This window comes from Heliconius melpomene, chromosome 19 (genome assembly GCF_056956725.1).
Source record: "Heliconius melpomene rosina isolate 202511_hmr_F chromosome 19, ASM5695672v1, whole genome shotgun sequence".
Classification (NCBI taxonomy): Eukaryota; Metazoa; Arthropoda; class Insecta; order Lepidoptera; family Nymphalidae; genus Heliconius; species Heliconius melpomene.
Window position 1 is genome coordinate 9,352,936 of NC_140407.1, and position 25,915 is coordinate 9,378,850.

The following is a 25,915-nucleotide window of genomic DNA, read 5'->3' on the forward strand; positions in this document are numbered from 1 at the left end:
TGAGTGTTAGAATTCAACGTTCAAGAGGGTTAAAAGCAAAGGAATTGTGTTAATAAGAGGTTGATGAATGCTTGCTTGCTTGTAGGCAATGGCCCTTGCTAGTAGGAAACTCTTGTGAATTATTGTTATATGGTAACCCTATTATGTATACGTCAAATCTCTTTTTGAATAATTTAGAAACATATAGATGGTATGTGTTTTGATTTTGTGTTTTTTAAAAACCTTAACCGCTTCTGTTTTCTAACCTTATAATAATTACTTTTACCGTAAAACGGAAAGCTTTTAGCCATATGACGGTAATTGTTATTTGTCAATGTCAGTTGGATACCTTAGATGACATTGACACATGACTATTTATTTTATTTTATTGACAAAACCTTCGACTAAACAATAAAGATAGCAAGACAAGAAATAATTATGAAAATAAGCCGAGTTCAGCTAACAAAAGAAATAGTGTTGTTACACGGTTATTTAAAGTGAATTTAAATGATAAATTATTAAATTATAAAAGCAAAGTTAATGTAGAGTAGTTAGCTCAAAACATAATTGTTACCTACTTGTACTTATAACAATGATATTTTCCAAAGGAGCTATATCAATAATATGTATACTTATAGTATTGTCAATGTTCATGGCTAATTTGTTAAATATAATTGCCATAGATCATTCTTTTGATACGGCTAATAAAATTGAAGGTGAAAATTTTACTGATTACCTGGGACTAAAATATGGACAGATAGATGATTCACCACACAATCTAATCTGGTTTTTACAGGTACGCAGAAACATTAAAATTTTTTTAAGTTGTATAAATACTATAAAATATTAGATAAATATAGCAAAAATAACATAAACATTGTATAATGCAATTATTAATTGATATTGAATGCATTGCAGTTAGACTCTACATCTTTTATAATATTGTAATTATTTCTCATGGGAGCATATAAGTATTATTAGGACAACTAATAAATAAGTTTTATTTTAATGTTTTTTTACAGATTTCAGACATACATATAAGTATATTTCGAGATCCAGGAAGAATTTCACAATTTCAACAATTTTGTGATAGCACAGTAAAAAGTATTAAACCTCATGTTGTATTAGCAACTGGTGATCTCACAGATGCAAAAACAAAAGATAATTTGGGTAGTTCTCAAGTTAAGACTGAATGGGTGTACTATTATAAAATAATAGAAGAATCAGGAGTTACCAAAAACACTACTTGGTTAGATATAAGGGGAAATCATGGTAAAGTAGATTTTTTTTTGCCTTGTCGCTATTTATCTCTGTATATTACTTAGTGTCTTAATGAGAAATGAAGTGTTTTTACACTAGGTTCTCCCTCTGTTTAAAGATAATTTTGTAGTAGTTATTGGTATCAATTTGTAACTGCATCACACATAATACATTATGGATAAAAATCATAAAATGAAAATAATAATTGTATGTCTAAACTGTTAAGAATCTTGATAAATTTTTTTAGGTATGGGTTTGAAATATTTTACCTTATATGCTGCTACTCTAAAACAAGCGCAATCACTTCCATCCTGTATATTTTATTATATCACATTTTTTTAATATAATTGATGTTACAAAAAAATAAATAATTTCATTTTTTTCTTCCAGATAATTTCAATATAAGAGCTATTAACTCTCCAGAAAACTATTTTAAACACTACTCAGTACAAGGTGGTTTACGACCAAAATCTTATATGCACCCTATCAATCATAATGGAGTTAAAGTCGCATTTGTTGGTATAGACGCATGTCCCGAGCCAGGATTGCGGCGTCCCTTTAATTTCATAGGTATATTAGATCAACAGGAACAAGAAAGTATTAAAAAGTTGAAAATTGAAGCCGAGGCTGCCGCTGATCACATAATTTGGTTTGGACATTATCCAACATCATGTATAGTATCTTTAACTAATAATTCACAAAGAATGAATATACGAGATGTTATAGGCAGTGCGGGAGGCTCTCAAGTGTATGTTTGTGGTCATTTACATTCCATGGGTGGTTTAGTTAAACGAATGTATACAAAACATAAAAAAGGATATTTAGAATTAGAATTGGGTGATTGGAAAGATAACAGAATGTATCGACTGATAGCTATAGATCATGGATTAATATCGTTTGTTGATCAAAAACATAATAATTGGCCTGTTGTGTTGGTAACTAATCCGAAACATGCAAAATATGCATTACCTGGTCGGGAACCGCTCAATTTAATGCATGATTCAACACATATAAGAATTTTGGCATTCAGTGACGTAGAAATAAATAATGTGAAGATTTCATTTGACAAGATAAGTTGGGTGAATTGTAAACATAAAGATGGTCCCTTATATACATGCCATTGGCTGCCACATTTGTTTGAAAGTGGTTTACATACATTGTATGTGGTGGTGTCTGATGAGATACCCAGAGAAGTTGTCTTGGAACATCCGTTTTCGTTAGATGGCAGTAAATTGTCATTTGAAGTAATGCCAAGAGTTTTTCTTATGATGGATGCTGGAGTTGTGGTGAGATTTTTTTTTCTCCATGTCATCTATTGTAACAATATTTTCTTTATAATTTCCTCGTAGCCCAGTAATAACATACATATTACAGCTTAATTGACTATAGTGCTTTGACTGTTTCTGTGGGTTTGTATCTCGCTATGTGCATTCGTTTGCCTTTCAAAAATATGTAATAATGTAATGTATTATACAACTATAATTTGAAATATTCTTAGAAAAAAATGCATTTGAAGCCGTCATGGTGCAGGGGCACAAGTGTGCGATTGTGAACGCGATGGTTGTGGGTTGTATTTCCACCCGAGGGAGTGGAATGTTTAATATTTTCACTTCCTCGTTCTGGTAACAAGGCAATGCGCTTTAAGTTCTGTCACTTAACACGCAATATTTCAAGAATTCGGCGGTAAGTGGAGCACTGATGTGTCTTAATTGGGAACGTCGTGTCATATCACCAGGTTCCCAGATTTCCTCTGTCCTGCTATCGCTATCTGTGCCTCAAAATATATGTATACTAACAAAATATAATTTAACAGTTCCAGGCTGTGTTCGGAGTGCTTCTATTGACGCAAGTGCTAACTTTAGTAATATTACGTCTCCATAAACGGTGGCCCAGTCACAAAAAATATAGTCGACAAATCTTAAGATTTTGGCTGTTAACTAAAATTGATAAAGTGTTTTATCCCCTTGTGATATACGCCGTATACATACCATTCGGACCGTGGGCTATCGGTGAACTGATCGACGGCCATATTGGAGCTATTTTCGCTTGGGGAATATTAATTAAAGGAGTGTTCCTGCCTGAACCATTTACTTACATGTATGGCAGTGTACAATTGATGTTTGTACAGATACCGCTAATATTTGTTTTGGCCTATACGTTAGAAACTAAACTGGCACATTGTAACCTGAAAGGTTATAAAGGAATCATAAGAAATTTGCCGTTTATTGTTTTATTATCTATACAGCTGTTGTTGGCGTACTATTTCTGGTTGGAATATGGAACACTATCTTTTGTTCTAAGCCCATTAAGAACTTGGAGTATATTCTTAAGTATTACCCTATGGTATAAAATATTGACATTGCCACATGAATATATAAGGTAAACTATTTTTTTAATTTATATTGTTATGTTGGTAAAGAATATTATGTTGAATAAAGGTAATTAAGCAGGCAAAGCCCGGCGTTAAGTTTCGCCAGTCAACACGCGACGCCTCAAGGCAGGAACGGAAGTGCCTTAATGAGAAACGGAGTGTCTTAACACTAGATTCCCAGGTTCTCCCTGTCTTCCCTCCTGTGTTGCAGGACAGTAAGACAGCGTGAAGGTAAAAAAAGTAATTAAAGATTGGCACAGTGACACCTAGTAGTAAATTTCAGTGAAATAACATATCTAAGACCATTTGTAAAATTCGCTCATTTCAAACTAAAATTTCATTATTTTCAGATATTTATCAAGATTGAGTATGGCTACGTCATCGTGAATGCATATTTATTATATACCCATATGCAGAATATAAATTTTATTATAATCTGTTTAAGAAACACACAAACACACTTTCAAACATTCTATTTTTTAATAAGTGGGTACATTTTGTACCCAGTAGTCATTGCTTAAATGTGTACATACATACATAAGTATTATAATAACTATAAGTATTCAATTAAACCAAAGATGTTTAAAAAACGAAAATAATTACAAAATTTATTTCTAATTTTACAAATACCACAACTAGGATATATAAAATTTATAAAGTATTAATATGTTATTTATTATATGTAGAATTGATTAAAAAATGTCTTTATTGTCACCAGTAATTATCACTTTTAGACCAGTTTGTGCATTTATTTTCTACGTATTAAATAAATCTTAATAAATGTTTCGCATCTATTTATATTTTATATGGGAACTCTTTTCATTGGTCGTAGATTAAACTGTTTGAAGCTGTAAGTATTTCATAGCTTCAAATTTAAAGATAAATACAAATTTTAAGATTTTAAGCTTCAAATTTTAAAATAAAATGTTTATTTAATGTTTTTTATATGTCTAAAAACTGACTCTGTTATTATGTACTTGACGTGCTAAGATTTCTAATTTCTAAAAAAAGAGATTTCTGTCTTAAGTGTGGCAAAACACTTTTTTTTTTCTCACCCAATGATAATTCTAAGCAATTACGGAAAATATTAGCGGAAATTATTACAAAATATTAGCGGAAATTTGTAAAAATCTCCCTACAGTAAATAAGTTGTATCAAGCTTATAAACGTTTCGACGTAGCTCGATAAGAACTTAAAGCTTAGTTGATCAGAACTCTTCACTTGGTTTCCAAGAGGCGCGGGTACAAATCTCGCTACGTTCAAATTTTTTTGTTTTCTAAAAAATATCAATGAGATTTATTGGGGAACTTTTTTTTCACTCTGTATATTGCACGTAGCAGGGTAGGCAGGGGGAACCTGGTAACGTAGTGTGAATATATTCTGTTCCCCATTAGGACATTTCCGTTCCTCACTTTGCTCCTTATCCTTGAGGCATTGTGTGTTGAGTGGCGGACTCAACGCGGCGCTTTGAGCGCGACACCAGAGCAAATAAATGAAAATATAAATTTAAATAAAATTTCAAAATAGAAATAGAAATTTAAATAAATATTTCATTTCGTTTTAGTTGGGATCGAACCCACAACTAGTCGCGTTTACAGTCACACGCGCCACTGCGCCACGACTGGCCTCTAAACCATATTTTTAGATAATCGCATTTTATCAATATGTAGAACAACATAGTATTTTTGTAAGTCGATTAATATGGGATGTAAGTCATTAAAAAATATCTCTTAATCTATGAAACTTAGGTAAGGTACATGTACCTATTATTACATACATTTGCGAGGTATGTTTAAAAATTCTTATTAAAACATGTTTTGTAATGAACAAAAAGTTTTATTCTATTAAATATTTTAATATCTATTATTATTTGTTATTTTTCTTTTTACTGGGTACCTTAATAATTAAGATTTTATTATGTGGGTACTTTTGATAATGCATATGCAGATCGTCATGGCGGAGTGAGGCAGCTTGTGACTGTAAACATAATTTAGTAATAATTAAGTTTGCTATCTATAAAATGATAAATAAAGTATGGGAAAATGCAGGTTTTCAAAAAATATTTATTGTTGTCTATTCTTCTGGCGCTTTTGGCTATGTATGGCTTTTATTTATAAACATTTCTCACTAAGCGCTATAGACGTCATCGCTGGAGTAATGATAAAAGGTTCAAAGTTCATTTGTGTTGTGTTGATAGTTGATACTTAAAATATAGCGTTTCTACTGTTTGGTTAGATAAATGTATGAGTTGTTAACTTGCAAACAATAATTATTTGAAATGAAAAATAAATACATTATAATGAAGTACTAAGTAGTCTTATTAGTAAGTGTTTACGTACTTATTGCAAACTAATTTACAGTGCAAATATTTATCGTCTCCAGGAATATCTAGCATTTAGTAAAGTAGTAAATGAGAATCCGACTTCGAGAAACCGTCTTGTCATGGCCGTACTTAGAGATATTACCTGGGGTAGGCATGGACCACCCGGCCCCCCCTATTCTTACCATAGGTGTAGGAACATCACACATACTAGAGCGTAAATGAAAACTAATTCCCCCAAATGGAATTCGAATCTACAGCGATCGTGCGTACAGTCATAGGGAGTCTCACTGCGGCTTAACAGCCTCAACATTATTTATTAATAAATATATTTACTAGTAACAGCATTGAATATTCTCATTGTAAAAATATGTGTTAGTATTGCGGTTGCGTTCCACACAAATGAAATAAAACAATTTTGACTATAAAATAATTTATTATTTGAGCCACTATCTAGAACAACAAATTTTAAAAAAATGCATTGATTTTTGTAGAATTCGTTTATATTAGGAATAAATTATATTTTACGTTTAAATACAACAGTTTTCTTATTAAAACATCTAGGTATAACTAAAAAACTATTGATTTTAGGTTTAATTTGTATGATTTATCTTCTCTATGTATATTATAAACAGATGTAATAAATTCCGCAAAAATATATTTATTTCCTTATCAATAATTAAAAAAAATATTTACATTTTGAGCTAGACATTTGGTCCATACCACATCTATTTACTACGATGAGATTCTTATATACCTTAGGTATTCATTATTACGTGATAAGCCACAAGATCGTATACATTCTAAATAATACTAATAAATGTAATTATTATAATTAATATTTAATATAATATGCACGTTCACCGAATGTTACTTACATAATCTTAAAACACTAATACCACCATCGCCTTTAAGTTTACTATATAAACGTAACGATTGAATTGATTAATTTTTCTTTCGTTTAGTATCAATATTATTATTAATAAAGAAAACAAAGATGTGTAGAAAAATATATGAGACGCGGGTTACTGCTTCACGCTGTATAACGCATACGCAGGGTAGGCAGAGGGAACATAGTGCTAAGACACTCTGTTCCCCATTTTCCACCAAATTCTCGAGGTATTGCTTGTTGAGTGGCGGGATATCTAAGTTCTAACACGTTTTTAAAATATTTTTTACATGAATATCATATTTTTTCTATATTATTTTATCTACAAGCTTTATACACCCTGTATTTTAATACACACATAAGCGATATTTTGAGTATTACGATCCAAACAACTAAAGCTAACATATCCGCTGAGAAGTTTTGCGACAGATGCAAGTAGTCCAAATATTTCTGTGGATATTTGAAAAGGCACAATATTGCGTGACACGGAAGTGCTTGCCGGTTGAAGCCGTACACGGTTTGCAGGAAGGCGTCGAAGGCGTACCGGAAATATGACAACCAGGCCAGTGGCTGCAAGTACGAGGGCATTTCGTGATACGGGATGAAGAATTCGGAGAACATCAACATTGGTATATTGGCTGCAGGTATCACGAACAAACCGAGCTGAAATATTTTTGATATTATTATTATTTCAATGGATATATTTAATTACTTAAAGTAATTGAGCCCATTATATAAAAGCGATAAAGTTGTTTATTATAAACATAATATGTAGTGATTGAATTTTTTTATATTAAAGATTAACTCTTGTTTTTGTTTCACACTTTCCTAAAATATTTTAATGATAATGTACGTTTATTATAATATTTTATTTACTTTTAATATATACTACTGCATTTATTCTTGTCCTATGAGGAATAGGTACCTTGTCCATAGGTAAACTAGAGATAGTCACATACACATCATGTTAACATGTTAGCTAAGTTGTTTTAGATTTCTACTCAGGCATATTTGTAAGTACAAAACCATAAAAAAAACTAGAACCTTACTTTCACTCCACAGGCCGCTCCGACAACCAGGCCAAATGTTTGTGCTAGGATAGTTATTAAGGCGCAGACCAGCCACGCCAGCCCAAATCTGTTAGCGTCAAGCGGCTGCGACGTTAAGTACCACGCTGGGATTACGAATACCGTAGCACATAATAACTGGAATAACATAAGAATTTATTAAGGACTAGGGATCCCCACTCCATCCGCTTTTTTATTCTTTCTCTCTGGCATCAAGGTAAAAGGTTTATTATTACTTTTTGCACCTTTTCGCTATCTTTTATATAATAAGTCCTTTCAAATGGTTGCCTGTAAGAAATCGCTTTTAGTGATAAGGCCGCCATTGCACTTTGTATTGTCTTTCTGTAATTACTGTTACTCTACTGATTCTTTGTTTATTTTAGTGCAATAAAGTATTATTATTATTATTAAAAAAGCCCGGCGTTGAATTTCGCAACTCAAAACACAATGCCTAGAAAAATTCGGCGGAGAATGGGGAACGGAGTATCTTAACACTAGTAACACCCTCTGCCTACCCTGTTGTATGCGGTATACACATTTTTTTAAACTATAACCATACAAAAAATATTTACATGAAAGTTGACTTGTTATAAAGAATTTCCTGTTCATCGTTTTGATATAAATAAAATGATAAAATATTTGCATGTAATTACAAAGATAATGCACATTGTGTCGTCGCACGGTCGATAGGCATACAAATGATAAGTATAAACAATGTATAAATATTTAATATTTAAACATGCGGCCATGATTTTAACATAAAACGATGCATGCGAACGTTGAAATTATAATACTAATAATTGAATTTGAATATATTTCGATGCGAGGCCTTTGTAGTGCAGCGACACAAGGGTGTGACTGTAACGCGACGGTGGTGGGTTCGATCCCCGCTCGAGGAAGTGAAATATTTATTTACGTTTATATTTCCATTTCTCTGCTCTGGTGTCGAGACTCCAGAATTCGGCAGAAAGTGCGAAACAGAGTGTCTGAACGGAGTGTCCGAAAACATAAACAAATATTTCACTTCCTCGAGCGGGGATCGAACTCACAATCGTCACGTTACAGTAACAACCTTGTGCCGCTGTGTCACGGGGGCCTCAACTTTTAATATTCTACTCATAATATACAACTTTTAATATTTTTTATTTTTGAAAACACAATTATAAGTAGGTACTGTAAAATGTTAATTTATACTAAGTATATACATTTTTTATTATCACGCATAATATTAAGAAATTTATTATAATTAAAATGATTTATGGGTACCTGTATCGGTAAATCTATAATTATTTTAGAGGCGCAGTACGTCGATAAGTAGTACCATTTGTTAAGATGTTCTTGAAGCACCACAGTAGATTCCACAGGGACTGTAAATTACAATGTAAAATAAAATTAATTAATAAATAAATATTTTTCTTATTATTTATATTAGGTTTCTTTTTTGCGATCTTTTTTTGTGATGACTAGAACTTGTCGTATAAAAAAAATCTAAGAAATAGGTATATTCCAAAGTAAAAGTCCAATGATGATTATACTCGTAAAGTGAATGTCAACAGAATTGTCGAAAAGAGAGTCTTATAAAAAGGTAATAAAAATTATTGTAAGAAATTATAATGTGTTTAATTTTATTTAATAAAAAGCTTTCCACGCTCTAAGTCCATAATTCAAGCACTTTTTAATTGTTACTAAAATAAACCACGATATACAATTAATTAATTATTACTGTTACTATAGTACAAAGTAGTATAGGTATATAACTATGAAATATTAAATATATTTTTTTCAACTACAATTTATCCCTTTTTTTACCTTCACGCTGTATCCCTTTGGAAGGGAAGGGAAACCCAGGGAAGTTAGGAACCTGGGAACCTAGTGTTAAAACGCTAGGACACTCCGCTCCCTACTATCCGCCAAATTCTATTTATTCTTCAAATTCTATTAGCCAGTCGAGTGGCGGAACTAAACTCCGGGCTTTGCTCCGTTACCAGAGCGAAGAAGTAGAAATATTAAGACGTTTTACAATGATAGATAAATGATAGAGTTTAATCAATTATCAGTTATTTTTTTTATGTAAAGCTATTGTCAAAATCTTAATTAATTTAAATACTCACATGTGTGTATAGTTGGCATTGCATTGGAAAAATATAAGAATAACAAGAAAAAAAATAAGCAGCCAGTATTCGATATCATTCTACTGGCTTCGGCTCCAGCGCCGTAGTATAAAGCGCCTAATAATAAACCGACTATTAAATGAGTTACGAGTCGTATCTGAAATCAAAATTATAACTTTTTTAGCTCTTTATTAGATACAACAAGATAAGCAGAGAGAAGTAGTGTCAACATATTCTGTTTATTAGTAGACAAAATGATTTTTTAAATTGTAATAGAATATAACATAAATTTAGACTAAATGCTAAAAAATAATAATTAATTATTTAATAATTTAACATTAGTATATAATAGTTTTATAATAAAACTTTCAACTGAACTTTACTTCACGTTATATCCCTAGAGGGGTAGTCAGAGAGAATGGGGCGCCCAACCGTATGGTCAACTGTCATTAACCTCTTCGTACATGTCCTCCGGGTTCGTGACCTTCCTCCATTATCATTGATACTGTGTTTTTGAAGGTCAACCGAGGTCTCCCCCTCTCTCTTACCACTAAATAAAACATTTCTTATTAAATTAATAACCTGTGTTAAGTGGACATCCCGAAGTGCTCCAATGTAACCGCGGCGTAGAAGTGCATTCATTTGTTGTCCAAAATTGGCTTTATATCCATCTACAATACTTATGTTTTCATTTAATAGCGCTTCGCTTTCTGCTGAATTGTCTGAAAATGTGTTATTTTATTAAGATTTCTATTACTTATTTAATAAAACGGACTAAATTGATAATATATGAACGACGACGGACTGTTTAATATATTTAAGTTAATAAATCAGCTTCACGCTGTATCCCGCACACAGGAGGGTAGGCCGAGGGAGTCTAGTGTTAAGACACTCCGTTCTCCACTATCAAAAATCTTATTCTGTAAATAAGTTAGTCTATTCTATTATATTGAAAAATCAACAGAACTTTGAAATTACGAATTTAGTTTTGACCATTTATGAGACGCTCTTATCTTCAGGTGCTCTTATCTTCTTTTGTTTAATTCATGCACCAGTCGCTATTTTCTTCCCACCTTAATATCGTAAATGTCACTATATTTATCCCTTATTATATCTTCTTATATATGTGGATTTTCATATGTGTTGTTTATAATTTTGTTTATAGGTAATTAATGAACATTGTACTAGTAGTAGAGGTTGTCATGGCGCAGGGGAACAAGCGAGCGATTATAAACGGGACGGTTGTGGGTTGGATAAAATATTTATTATTTTCATTTCTTAGTTTTGGTGACGAGGCAAAACGCGGAATTGAAAGTGGGGAACGTAATTGGCTGAATGGGAACGGAGTTTCTTAACACTTGATTCCCATGTTCCCTCTGCGTACCCTGCATATGCGTACAAAGTGTATGATGAACTTTGTTTTTAATTGTATTTCACACACACCACTCCCTCCCACAGCAGTGTAGGCAGAGTTGTTCGGTCACGATTCTCTCAACCAGGCACTTTCCAATTGCGCCACGATGCCCTCAATGCCAAAAATATTTATTGTATTCATTCATGTAGAATTTACATAATAGATCTTAAGATCTTAAGTTCAAATTAAAAGGTCATTGTTAAATGACAATGTCAGTAAATTTAATGACTTTTTTTACTCGAGTGCTACAAACCTTTGCCATTTTGTTGGTTAATTTCTTTTTCTGCTAGTTTTCGCATTTCATTAGCATATGTCTTCGCTTCATCTTCTAATATGGATAAATTACCAGTGTGCTCTCCACTCGCTATTTCTAAAACTGTGAAAAACAACATTTATTTTGGCTAAAACAAGAAAATAAATTATAAGTAGGTATGTCAATATTTATAAGAATGGTTTAAAACAGTTTTTTAAGATATTCCGATTTGTAACGTAAATAAGCAGAAAGCTCGTAAAATATATTTCACAGAAAATTAAGTGATCCGATAGTTAGTAGACTACGTCGGCGTCTTTATTCGAGAATATTAACCTCATTAAATATTATGATAATTAATATTTTTTTGTAAAAGTAATAAAACGTAGTTAGGTATGTTAATTTTGATGATATTAATATGAACACAAAAAAATATATGTACTAAAATCGACAATTAATAAATTTTAAATATTTATTTTATTATTATTTTATAATTATAATTTTAAATTTACTTTTGAACTTTACGATATTAACATATGCCTACATTCTATCATCCGAGTATATATCACTATAATATGAAGTCATGTTGGCGATTGCAAAATCAACAGGTATGCTTATTGTGACCATCCACCATTGGGATTGGCATCATTTAGTTTTTCGTTGCTACCCACTTATAACAGAGTAGAAGGAGAGAATCTAGTATTAAGACATTCCATTCTCCACGTTCCGACATAATTCGAAACATAGCATGTTGAGTGGCGGAATTCAACGCCACACTTTGCCTTACCGTAGTAAAGCGAACAAAAATATTATTTTATCTTTTTTACCTTTATATCTTTATATTTATTTTATCTTTTTTATCTTTTTTACATTTTAAGCTTCGCACTGTATCCCGCACACAGCAGGGTGGACGGAAACTGACGGAACCTGGGAACCTAGTAGACTTTCCGTTCCCATTAAGGCACTTCCCCATTTTCTGCTGAATTCTCGAGGCATTGCGTGTTGAGTAGCGGAACTTATGAATTACAAAATCTCTGTTAAAGTAATATTAAACTTACTGTAATCTGCCATATTGTAATACTGAGGACACAGGAAGCCTGATTTTTTTAATAACTCCGGAATATTTTCTATCGTTCCGGAGTACAGAGTTCTTCCATTGGCAAGTAGGATAGCGTCATCAGCAGAGGCGAATAGCTGTGATGACGGCTGGTGTATCACACACGCCACGATACGCCCACTATTTGCGACTGACTTTAGAGCTTTTGCTATTGACATTGAAGATACGGAATCCAGGCCGCTAGAAGTTGATAAAATTAATTTTTATTTTGTACATGGCGGAGGATAGGAAGTTAATATACCCATATTTTTTTAAAAGCTTTGAATTTTTACCTTGTGGGTTCATCGAGGAGCAACACAGAAGGGTTTGTGAGTAACTCGCACGCGACGGTCAACCTCTTGCGTTCTCCTCCTGACAAGCGGCCTGCCTTTGTGTTCAATGTTTCAGAAATCCCTAACTGCTTGGCTACTGCACAAATCTATTTAATAATCAATTTATATATTATTTAATATCAATTTATTATTTCATTAAAAAAAATAACCAAGAATTCGAACTTGAGAACTTGTTCAAGCGCAAGAATTTCTTCGGGTGTCATGCCACGTGCGTTGAATTATTTATAATATTTTATTTCTCCGAGTGGGAATCGAACCCACAACGTCTCGCGGTCCATGAATTAAACTTGATTTCATTGAAAATTAATAGAAAAAATAATTAAAATACAATAATACATAACTAAGGTTTTATTTATACTTGATAAATTTGCATAAAACAGTGTTTATTGCGATGCCCTTTTTTCCTTGACCTGAATATGATTAAAGACATAGGTAATGCTTATATAGATATTTTTTATTATACGAGAACATAACACATTCGGTTAATGGGTTATGTATAAGAATTTGTCAATGTTATCTTGCTATAATGACATTATCTATATATATAAAATCGAAAGGTCACTCACTCATCACGAAATCTCAGAAACTACATGTGCTAGGAATCTCAAATTTTGCATAGGAGTTACTTATAGGACGTAGGTGCTCGCTAAGACGGGAATTTGCAATATTCGACTGTTAGTTTTAGGGGGTTGTTTTTAGGGTTGAGAGTTTGTATGAAACTTCGTTACTACAAGTGTTAGAAGTGTAAAATTTTGCATGGGCATTTCTTATACGACGCAAGTGCTTACTAAGATGATAATTTACAATATTCTTCTCCTAAGGGGATGAAATAGGGGTTGAAAGTTTGTATGGGAAAAAATTTAAATCGCCACCGATTTTTATAAGATTTGAAATTTAGACTCATCAATTTTTTTATTTGAATACGTGTTTCATGGTTTATTAGGATTCACCCTCTAAACTGACCATATTTTCATAAATATATTTAATAAATGTTCGTATAGTTTTAGCGGGCGAAGCCGGCAAAGTCCACTAGTATAATATAATATTTAAAGATGAATGCCCAGCACAGTGAATAAAATATTAAGTAAAGTAGTAAAAATACGATCCCGCGGGATTTCTGGGATACAATAGCCTGTATGTTGTTTGACAACCTCCTTTATATTCCAGAGTAATATTTAAACATTTTTTAAAGGAGCAAGTCAAGCAACGTACGTTTCCGGATCGGGTGATTAGCCCGGACAACTAATGTGGAAAACCGGACAAATAGAATTTATTAATTAGAAAATAAATAATATAGAAATATTATTTTGTATTTTAGTATCATGTAAATGCACTTGAAAAAAGCGACCTTTTCCGGGCAACTTCTGGACGTTGGAGTTGTATAAAATTCAGTGACTCGAAATATTAAATTATTATACTCGTACGTGTAAATTGATGAACGTCAGTCATGACAAAAAAAATCTACTAAATATTTAGTTACAAAAAATATTACCTTGAAGAATTTTGTACTAAGTAGTTAGATATGTAATTACTTTTGGAAATTGAATATATTATTATTTAATTGGCGTAAATAAATAAAAAAACCTTTTTACAGCCTGTCCCGCTTATAGCAGAGTAGGCAGAGAGGTTGTTGCGACATTCCGTTATCCGCTTTGTAGCCGTATTCGAGATTAAAGCGCGTATTTACAAACTACTCTCAATCTTGAATTCAATCGTGACATCGATCTTAAGATGTAATTTTAATAAGAGCGATTATAAATACAGGCCTAAAACAACGAGGCCCGTTTTTATAAACTGCTCTCAAGTCTGAGATTGATCTTGAGTTGCCGTTTTTATTCATAAGCTATACATCTATGAATGAAAACGGTTAACGGTAGTTTATAAATACGGGCCCAAGTGTGTTAAGTGGCGTAACTTAACGCCGCACGCGCTTGGGTTACCAAAACGCCGAAATGTAAATAACTCATTTCTTATTGACAGAGTGGCGATCGAAACAACAACCATCGCTATTGTTATATTTTTTAGCTTTAGGTTGTATCCCACCATAGCAGGGTTCCCACTTTCCGCCCAATTCTAGGGCTTTAAGCTGTATTCAGAAATAAGCATAGTTCTTAAATAATAATGACCTAACAAAAATAACAATTTTGTTAGAAATAATCAAATAATGACCATAGAGGTTATATAAGAACGACTCTAATTACTGGCTGGCACTTTTATGGGCTGTCAACGACGACCGAAAGAGGAAGATCGCGAACGTCACTCTGCCCGATGAATTCTTTACAACCAGATATTGTTATTAGACTGCTAGATAATTCCCTTTGGTTGTTTAATAATTATTTGAAGGCTTGTTTTAATTCATTACCTTTCCCACTTTATTTAATATTTCCAATAGTTTCTTACAATATAGATATTTTATCTCATAGTAAGTCTATAGAAACTTACGGCATGTTGTCTTTCATGGTGAGTGGAGGAAGGTAATTTCAATGAGGCAGCAAATTGCAACGTTTCCTTCGCCGTAAGTGTGTCGATGAGTGTTGCATGTTGCGACACCAGCACAACGTTCTGGCCGGTCCCCTGCAAAGAACCGGTTACACCATTCTTTCTGAAAATACAAATAATAGTAAACAGAATAATAATCATATTATGATTATTGATATATTAAAATAATTATTGTTTTTTTTTTTCATTTCAATGGGGAATAATCGAAATTTAAAACTTCATGATGTTATCTTGTTACGCAAAAAAATAGAAAAATAAAAGAAGTGGCATTGTGGACTAAAAGTCATCAACATAACCGAGGTTATGTTTTTTTTGTTTCATGCTATATCATATTAATAGCAGGAGTTGGCAAATGGAACCTGGGAACTAAGTGATAAGACACTTCGTTCCCATTAAAACACTTCCGTTCTACATTTTCCGCCGGATTCTGGAGGCATTGCGTTTTGAGTGGTAGAATTCGACGCCGCTCTTTGCCTCGTTACCAGAGTTTCGAAATAAAAACTAAGCAAGATAGCAGTTTAATTAACATTTATACATATATTTCAAGGGTAAGCCATGTCAGTAGCACGCCGGTTATAGTCATAAATTACCGGTGACATCATCTTTACAAAATGTATCTAAGAAATAAATACTTGTTATTTTTGTGTTAGTGCAGTGAAAAAATCACACTAAAAAGTCTTATTATCATAGACTATGGTTGCGGTTCAAATTAAAACATTGACGTTCCAGTTATATGTAGATATCTTAGACCATTGTCAGCGATTATGTGCTGGCAAGTTGTCCATGAGGTTACAATATAAGGTTGAACAATAGGTTGTCGAGAATATGCAATCCTTATAAGGATTTCAAGGCTATATGGAAACCTATATTAATATAAAAGTTAACAAAAAATATTTGACAAAAGTTGAGACCAGTAGTGGCGCAGGGGCATAAAGTGTGACTGTAAATGCTATAGGTAGGTGGATTCGATTCCCACTTGAGGAAATGAAAAATTTAATATTAAAAATTTTATTTATAGCTAGTACATAATAAATATATACAGAATATTTGCTGGATTCCAAGAGTGCAGGACCGGACGGAGTGGCGAACATTAGTGGAGGCCTGTGTCCACCTGTGGACTTGAAAAGGCTGATGCACGGATATTATGTAGAATATAATAAGATACAATAAACTCTTTAATAATACTCGTATTAAAATGTAGTATTTACTATACGAATATACTTACAATAATATTATATTGTGAATGAATGAATGAAGCAATTAACTTGCTTATTAGGTATATTAAAAACAAACCAAAAGAACGCAAAAATACATTTTTATATTAATAATAATTTATTCTACAGATACGTTATTGATTCAATTAATAAATAATTGTATTTAGTAATATTATTAATATTCTGTTATAATTATTGTGGAGATTCTTAATAATTTTTTTACGGCAATTTTTATTTCATTATAAAATGTAAATTGTATTTTTTCACTAGGTATGTCCAATATGGATATTTAATCATGTTGAATTGTACTAAACGAATAGTCTATTTAATTCATAAATTAATAAAATACAAGGATCGAGGTCAGTCGTGACGTAGGGGCACAAGTGTGAAGAGGTTGTGGGTTCGATTTCTACCAGAGGAAATTAAATGTTTAATATTTTCATGCTTTCGCTCTGGTGTCGAGGCACAGTGCTGAACTTAAAATAAAAAAATACAAAGTTACTTTACGGAAAGCCGAGAAAATATAAATAAACCTTGTTTAATACATAAGTACCTACTACATTCAACAACCGCGACTAAATCAATTATTTGTGTTTAACTCGTCCTTTATCGTAGATAATAACTGTGATGAGGTTAATTTTATAATGTGCCTTGTTAAACAGGTATTAGTTCTACAATAACATAAATATATGAATATATTATCATATTTTATAACGTTGTTTAAAAAAATATGTTTGTATAAATATATTTACTCTGTTGTGTGCGGGATACAGCGTGAAGCTAATTTTGAAAGTAATATACCTATGTCCTTGTCGTAGTTGTAATATGTATACCTAATTTTTTTTTTTTTTTTTTTTTTTTTTTTTTTTTTTTTTTTTTTAACAGCAATTAAACCTGCAACTGCCTCATCTGGGCATTAAGCTGGTGGTTAGGAGCTTACAGACATTGGTGGTATACGCCCATTGGCATAAACACATAATGTAACGGTCTCCTGAGAGATCCTATTTTATGATTGCAGAAGATCCTGTGGGGTCCTCCTTTTAAGTCTTTTAAATGAGCTAGCTGGATTCATTAATTTGCAGGCTAGCACGTTGGGATGTATTTTTATGCGACGAGAGTATGACTTAAGTTTGTTGGTAATTTCTGCTCTCACTGTAGGTATCCTTAGATCCCGATGTAGCTGAGAGTTAGTTACAAACCAAGGGGCATTCGTTATTATGCGAAGAGTTTTTGATTGAAAGCGTTGGATTATGTCTAAGTTTGAGCCGCTTGTATACCTAATATAAAAATATATATTTCTATTTACTTACTTCCTACCGGCTAATATTTTCAACAACGTCGACTTTCCCGCTCCCGAGGGTCCTAGAATGAACGTTAGTTTTCCAGGACGGATAGCACCGCAGGCGTTGTTCAAGATGATTTGATCATCGATGTTTTTTTTCTTTTTTCTAATCCACGCTTTTCCTAAAATCATTAAAGCTGTTTAATAAGGTACTCCAGTTTTTTATAACATCATAAAAAAATGTAAATACATATTATGTATAATATTTAAAAAAATGTATAATATATTTCTAGAGGCCAGTTGTAAGCACAGGGGTACAACGTGTGATTGTAAACGCGACAGGTTGTCGGTTTGATTTCCTCTCGAGGAAATGAAGTTTTCATTTCATATTTTCATTTCTTCGTCCTGGCGTTAACACGCAATGCCTCCAGAATTCGGTGGAAAATGGGTAATAGACTGTCTTAACAGTAATTTCCCTGTCTACCCTGCCGTGTGCGGGATACAGCGTGAAGGCTAATTTAAATACATTTCTTACACATTAAAATAATTTCTGTCCACTTAATTAACAGGATATTCGACACAAACAAAAAATAAATAATATTTAATGATGTCATGAATATGTATGAAATGTATTACATAAATAATTAAGTTATGCATGAACATAACATAAATATTAAATATGTACATATAAATTATAAAATTATAGAGATTTTTGATGAATTATCTTAAACGTGCTTAGGTTTATTGTCAGTGCCTAAACAATCTTTATATGTCTATAATAAATATTTATTGAAGCAATTATAATTTTTACTGCAATTTTTTGACCAAGACAGGTTGACGCGTACAGTACGCGTTGCCATAGCAACCTGTATGACAGTATACAATAATGTGTGCCGTCAAAAATATAATTGTGTTTGTTATATTTATTTGATTAATGTTTTATGCATTGTTTTTTAAAAATATTAGCATTTGTGTAAAATGCTAATATTTCTATTCTATTCTCTATAATCTTTATATCAACTATAACTGAGCCAAATCTCATACTCCTCTGTCCGCACAATTTTCGAACCTGATCCTACTAAGACATGGTACCCTGGAGCTGGGAACCTGGGAACCTACTGTTACAACACTCCATTCGCATTAAGATACTACCGTTCGCCACTTTATTTATTTTAATTTATTTTCTTAAAATAACAATATTACATAAAAAAGAAAAATATTACATCCATTCCGCTAAACCATTGAAATGGTTCACTGGCGGACAAAGCTCTCTTGTATACGTTTAGAACTTAAAATTTTTATATAATGATTAAAAAGAAGCTTTAAACATATATACCAGATTATAACAATATAATTATATAGATATTTATATATAACAAACATAATAGATTGAATTTACTAAAAACAATAACTTTAAAGTAAGGGTAAGCAACAACAGATAAAATTCGTTGTTGATGCAGAGTTATAATGTGCGTTATTGCGGCAAGGCTATTGTAAGTCTTGTTATATTTTTTTTATCTTAAAATTAATATCATTATTACAATTTGTGCTTTAATATTTGTGTTTTAATTATGAGTAACGCACTTTTTACAATATATTTTATATTTAATAAATAATTAAATATTTTGTATTTAAATATTAGGAATTTTGATGATATCTTTATAATGATTTATTTTCTTTTGACATTAGTAAATTTTTTTAGTTTATGCTTCACAATATAAAACTTTTTTGCAGTATTTTTTGTGTCTAATGAAGTAGAGATAATTTGAATGTTTATTTTTTTGTACGTTTGCCATTAATTTATTTACTTCAGGTATTTTATACAGACGTAGGAAAATATTTCTACGCGTAATATGCTCATAATTAATTATATTTCTAAATTCTCCAAAACTGTCTGATAGGCCTATCCTAACATCAAATTCTTTTCTATTGGAATCAGTTTAGATTTTTTAAACAAAAAGTCATTATCTAATTTCTCTTTGGCAAAGCTCTAGTGTGGTTCGAATCCACAACCTACGCTACCGCTGCATTTATATCAAATACCGAAAATTACTTTAAATAAACTAGTAATTAAACAAGCTAGTTACTGTTAAAACTATTATAGCTTAATGACAAGCAATGTTAGTTTCTTAAGAAGTACTATTGTAAAGAAACCGGTCCAAAATAGGTCCATAGACAAACAAACATACACATAATAATAAACGAGATCCATTTACCGTTAACTGAAATAATATTTTAATATATATTGTTCTCATTGCTATTACTTAATCGCTATAAGATGTAAATAATAACTTTATCTTAGAAGTTAATGATGCATAATGTTTAATTATATCTAAATATAAATAACTTAACAAAGTGTGACTGCAAAATCGATTGGTTGTGGGTTCGATCCCCACTCGACGAGATAAAATAATTGTTTAAATTTATATTTCCATTTCTTTGCTAGCGTGTCGAGGCAAAGCGCGGTGTTGAGTTCCGCCACTCAATACACAATATCTACAGAATTCGGCGGAAAGTAGGGAACGGAGTATCTTAACATTATGTTCCCTCTGCTGTGTGCGGGATACAGCGTGAAGCTGATTTTTATTTAAATATCTCAATTTTTTTAGTGCAAAATGCAAATTATAGAATTATTTATTTAAACTTACTTAAAATTTGCTAGTATAACATATTGACAATTAACAAGTAGGCAAATTATAAAGTGCAAAGGCTATGCATTGTTTTCATAATTTTTGATGACGAGAAGCTAAGTGTTTATATTTATGAACAAAATAATATATTATTATTATACCTACACTAAACGGTTAGTATCGTAAAAAATATAGTCGATAGCGGTCGTCGGTACGGTCTTATACTCATATAACACACATAACAGAATAATTCATTGATATGAAATTGAAATAGAAATTAGTTCATTTAATTATTCTTGTCTTCGATTAAAAACTATTAATCTTATTATATACTAGTGGACGCGCGCAGCTTCGCCTGCTTATTGCACCCTTAGGGATGAATTCTAATATACCATGAAACATGTGTTCAATGAAATATTTTAAATAGTCTCAATTTCAAATTTTATAAGAATCAGTGGTGATACAAAGATTTTTCCATAAAAACTTTGAACCGCTATTTCACCTCTTTAGGGTTAAAATTTTTCAAAATCCCTTCTTAGTGGATGTCCAGATTACGAAAGTAAACTTTTGTCCAAATTTAACGTTTCTACGCACAGCGGCTAAGGCTGTGCGTGCGTCTTACCTCAGTCAGTGAGGACAAGTCCTTTTATATATATAGATTTTTTTTATTATAATTGTTATTATCCAAAAATCAGAATGACGGAAAGTTCGACTAAACGAGTGTTGGAAGTTAGATAGCAGTTGTTATTTACATATATGCACATAAGGTCACGATAAAACTATGTAATACATTGAGAGACTGAGAATTATAAAACATAAAATACCAGACTACATAAAAAAACCAGTCGAATGTAGTTTCGACAGATTAGACGAATGAGATAATTGATACACACATAAACAAGTTATATTTCTTTTGCATAATAAAATAATTAATACTGGGGTTATTTTAAATTTTAAATTTTTAACTAATTTAAATTTTACAGGGCTCCATGGGATATGTTATTAGTTTGTTTAGAGATATTTACTAATAATTTTTTTACACACATATTAATATATTTAATTAAACGAAGGATTAAAAAAAATATTAATTATCATTTGTTAGAATTATGAAATAAATAATTTGTTTTTTAACAAATTTATTAATTCTATTTGTATTGATTACAAAGTTTTTACTGTTAAATAAGAATTTTAATTAGAATATTGTTACTAATACAGGCGATAAGATGACAACAAATATTAGTAGCCAATAGGGATAATAATTGAAATTAAGTTTCGATATGACATCTAAATGAATTTCGTGGCCGTCATGGAGTGTCTTAACACAAGGTTCCTTCAGCCTACGCTTCTATAATAAAGCTTACATGTACATCTATATTTTTCCATTAATTCATTTATGCAGCATCACGCTATATCCCGCTGTATCCCGGTCTGTGTTTTTTAAAAAAATCATATTCACTGATAAATCGAGTTAAGCACTAAATAAATGTGACTCTAATGACGACTCTGACCTATTATTAATAAAAATATAGATATACATGTAAACTATATATGTATATTGCACTGATATAAAATTTGTGTGAAATTATGAATTAGCTGTAGTATAATTTTTATACAAAATTCAGTAATTAATAAATTTTAAAATTATTATGCAGGGTTAAACACAGTTCACATGATTGTTTTCTTTTAACTGAAGAAAAAGAAAAAAAACATATTTCCATAATTATCTTTTAAGACGTCTAATGGAAACAATGTCGAATTATAGTATAATTTAATTAATCATAATAGAATAACAATGTAACCACCAATAACCTAATAATATATAATATATGTATATATAATATAATATAAATAAACAAAGCTGTTTACCAGAAATTTTACATTCTAGATCCATAAAAACAGTAGAGTTACAATGTATTTTTGTGACACTAACACTGCCATTTTCCAAATCCATTATAATATATACGCAAAAAATAAAAAAAAATACTATAATTTGGTTTATCTATATAAGTAAACTACTGCGTGTTTGTAATACTAAAAAGCGACTGACGCCTGTCGGAGTTTCACTTCAAGCGATTGCAAAGTAAAGTGGGGAACTCTATCCCCTACACGAGAATCACGTACAATCGTTCATGCGCCAGTTATAATACTAGTACTTGTAAATTTATCTGTTGAATATATTATTATAGATATTATAATATAATAGTAAATAATAATTTGATAACAAAATATGTGAAGAAGATAAATGGTCTAGCCGGGTGAGAATAGGAAGGTTGCACTGGCTTCTAAAGAATTATTTTTCTATGATAATCCTTATTGTTTTCTAACCGAAATGGCGATTCAATTTTTTTATGTTTATAAGCCTTATTGCAAGGGAGTTATGGTAGTATCAACCCTTAAACTAAAAGTTTATTTTCTCCGTATGTATTGAAGATAATGTTTATGGAATTTAAACTGAACGCTATTCATAAGTTTTTTTAGAAGTTTATTTTTTTAGAGCGGTAATAAAAATCATCATGCATCAGTACGTGCATGTGCATAATAAACTTGTATAGTAGCATACATTAATATTTACAGTGTAAAAAACACGGTTACAAAGTTCTAAAAATATTACAATATCATTTTTCACTTCAATTTTAAAGGAGAAATAGCAAAAATTTAACTTCAATCAACGTAAAATTTTTTTACGAGAATATTCAGCAGTAAGCGGTGTTATCCAGCTAAAATAATGTCTCATCACTCTCGCATTTATTTTTTTATAAAAATACGACGTAGGTCTCGGGGCCCTGGGATCTTAGGCTATATGATTTCATTAGTTGTGCAGAAGTTAGTCTTTTAATGTTGTAATACCCATATCAATATCTTCTCTTTATAAATAAGGAAAAACTAGTCATATATATGTAGGTACAATAATATCTACGTTTTATTATTTGGAAATCTTTGTCTCAATTTTTTTTAGCTTCACTTTGCTGAATCCCTCATATGACGAGTTAGGCAGAGGGAACCTAGTGTTAAGACACGCCGTTCCCCAATTTTCACTGAATTTTCGAGATATTGCATGTTGAGTTGCGGAACTCAACGCTACGCTTTGCGTGCCAGGAAATGAAAATAGAAAATGAATTATTTTCTCGAGTCGTAATTGAACCCATAATCGAAACCTTTCTCGATAAATAAACTATCTACCACGAAAAAGATTTTTTCAATTAAAAATCAATTTCAAACAGTTGTATTAGGAATGAGAATTAATTTTAAAAATATAATAATTAGCAATTTAATGATTCGATTAAATTGCATCACCACCCCGAAATCAAAACCGGAAGAAAAGATCATGAGGAAAACTTGTAATATGAAAAGTTCAAATATAACAAGCAAAAAATAAATAGAGTTCCGGAGATTAGTGAAGTTATATATTTTAAAATGAATTGTGCTAGTTATATATAATAGGCTCAACTAGTTGCCGACTTAAAACTTTTATCGCAATATTACGGGTAGTAATTGATTACTTAAAGGTCAATATGCTACTTGTTTTCTGAGAAAAGATAAATAGTGATGGTTTCTTTTGTTTAAATATTCTTATCCAATATACATGAACACATAAAGCAATATATTATTTTACCTAATATCAGATAATAAAGAAAAAGAAGTTATTCTTACTTGCAGTATAAGTCATGATTCCACAGTTGATATCATCGAACACCAGGTGATGGCAATCATCAACACTTATTTCACTTGCACGTTCCACATCCATTTAGAATCTTTTTCTTTTTAAATTTATCTATCTATTACACGGCTCTTTGTTTCTTTGGAGAACTGGAACTGTCCCGTAATACGCTGCATAAGACGCGCGGAAGTAGTTAGTTGACTGGATTAGTACGCCCGTGTCGTACTTCTGTAGTTATATTATACACATACCTACATGCTATCAGGGTAAGAGCAATTCATATCATGATAATCTTTTTAAATACTTATTATACAGATATCATAATCGTTTTTAGACAATCGGATTTGTTGATTTAAATGGTTTATTTCAATTGAGTTTTGTCTTTGTTGGAAGAAAGTAAGTCTAGTGGTAATTGATGCCTTATAACCGACTTCTGTAAGGAAAGGAAATCAATTCGAATGTATTTTTTTATGTGTGTTACCTCAGAACTTTTGACTGGGTGAACCGATTTTGATGATTTTTTTTATTTGGAAGCTAGTGCTTCTCGTGTGGTCCCCTTTTTTATTTCACATACATATCACATATTTGGCATATTAAAATTTATTCCAAAAGTTATTACATCATCAAGGAAATTTTATGTGCATAAATAATAATTCAGCTCTCTGTTTAGGCGAAATGCGCCAGAACTGTGTCAGTATGTCCCCGAACTTTATCTTAAAATCCCGAACTTTAACTTTAGCTTAAACGCACTCTTCAAGTTTTGCGCAGTATATAAGTATATATGATATTTTACAGATTGGATGCCTAACCCTGACCCGATTAACTGCTGAAAGCTTAGGTTCGAGTCCAGAACGTGGAGCTGAAAAAAATGTTAAGGGAAGTGATAACTGTATTTAAATTGCAGCTTGTAAAGCCGTTCCAGAGATTAGCGTGAACAAATAAACGGTTTTTTTAAAATCATTATTTGGGGTCCTATTACATTAATAATATACTAGTTTTTGTTATGTATCTTGCATTTACAGATATGGATCAGTTACAATTTTATTATATGTATAAATGTGAAGAAAATGCGCATTTGCTCCAATAATTATCGTAGGCACTTATAATTTGAGTTACTTATTAACTGTTAAATACTGTAAAAACCTCCCTACAGAGATGCTAACAACAAAATCAAAAGATACTCGATCGTTTTTAACTTTGCCGCGTAATAAAAACACATAGGGAACTTCCGGTGCACCTACAGTTATAACATTTGCCACGAATTGAAAATATATACAGGGTGGAATTGTCAGCACCACTTTAAATGAAACCACAGTTTTAACTACTCTATAAAAGCCTAATATAATTCGGAAAAAAAATAATTCCCAAAAATGAAAAAGTTATTTTTTCAAACAAAATAAATAATAAAGTTATTGTTTCAAAATAAAACACCATTTGTATAGTATAACATAGGCACGCACACACTTACCTGTCAAATTGGAAACGTCGCACACGTATGTGTGCGTCACACGAAATACAGGTA

General features: G+C 31.4%; 2 protein-coding genes across 3 annotated transcripts; one reads left to right on the plus strand and one right to left on the minus strand.

Annotated features, from left to right (window-relative positions):
* The first annotated feature begins 319 nt into the window (after positions 1–319).
* On the plus strand, positions 320–5,476 carry LOC146528650 (transmembrane protein 62-like). The gene is made up of 5 exons (XM_085203807.1): positions 320–775; positions 1,002–1,251; positions 1,630–2,525; positions 3,053–3,618; positions 3,961–5,476. Exons 1-5 carry the CDS (start codon positions 572–574, stop codon positions 3,995–3,997), a joined length of 1,953 nt encoding a protein of 650 aa, XP_085059933.1. The 5' UTR covers positions 320–571; the 3' UTR covers positions 3,998–5,476.
* Positions 5,477–6,346: 870 nt separating this feature from the next.
* LOC146528651 (ATP-binding cassette sub-family G member 4-like) lies at positions 6,347–24,621 on the minus strand. 2 transcript variants are annotated; one of them, XM_085203809.1, is made up of 11 exons: positions 24,387–24,621; positions 18,134–18,287; positions 15,553–15,712; positions 13,051–13,196; positions 12,720–12,958; positions 11,665–11,787; positions 10,580–10,719; positions 9,998–10,154; positions 9,153–9,253; positions 7,869–8,024; positions 6,347–7,482 (listed from the first exon to the last, which is right to left on the minus strand). In XM_085203809.1, exons 1-11 carry the CDS (start codon positions 24,478–24,480, stop codon positions 7,138–7,140), a joined length of 1,815 nt encoding a protein of 604 aa, XP_085059935.1. In that variant the 5' UTR covers positions 24,481–24,621; the 3' UTR covers positions 6,347–7,137. The 2 variants fall into 2 exon arrangements, with proteins under 2 accessions (XP_085059935.1, XP_085059936.1); XM_085203810.1 differs by lacking the exon at positions 24,387–24,621 and adding an exon at positions 22,602–22,848.
* Positions 24,622–25,915: the final 1,294 nt, after the last annotated feature.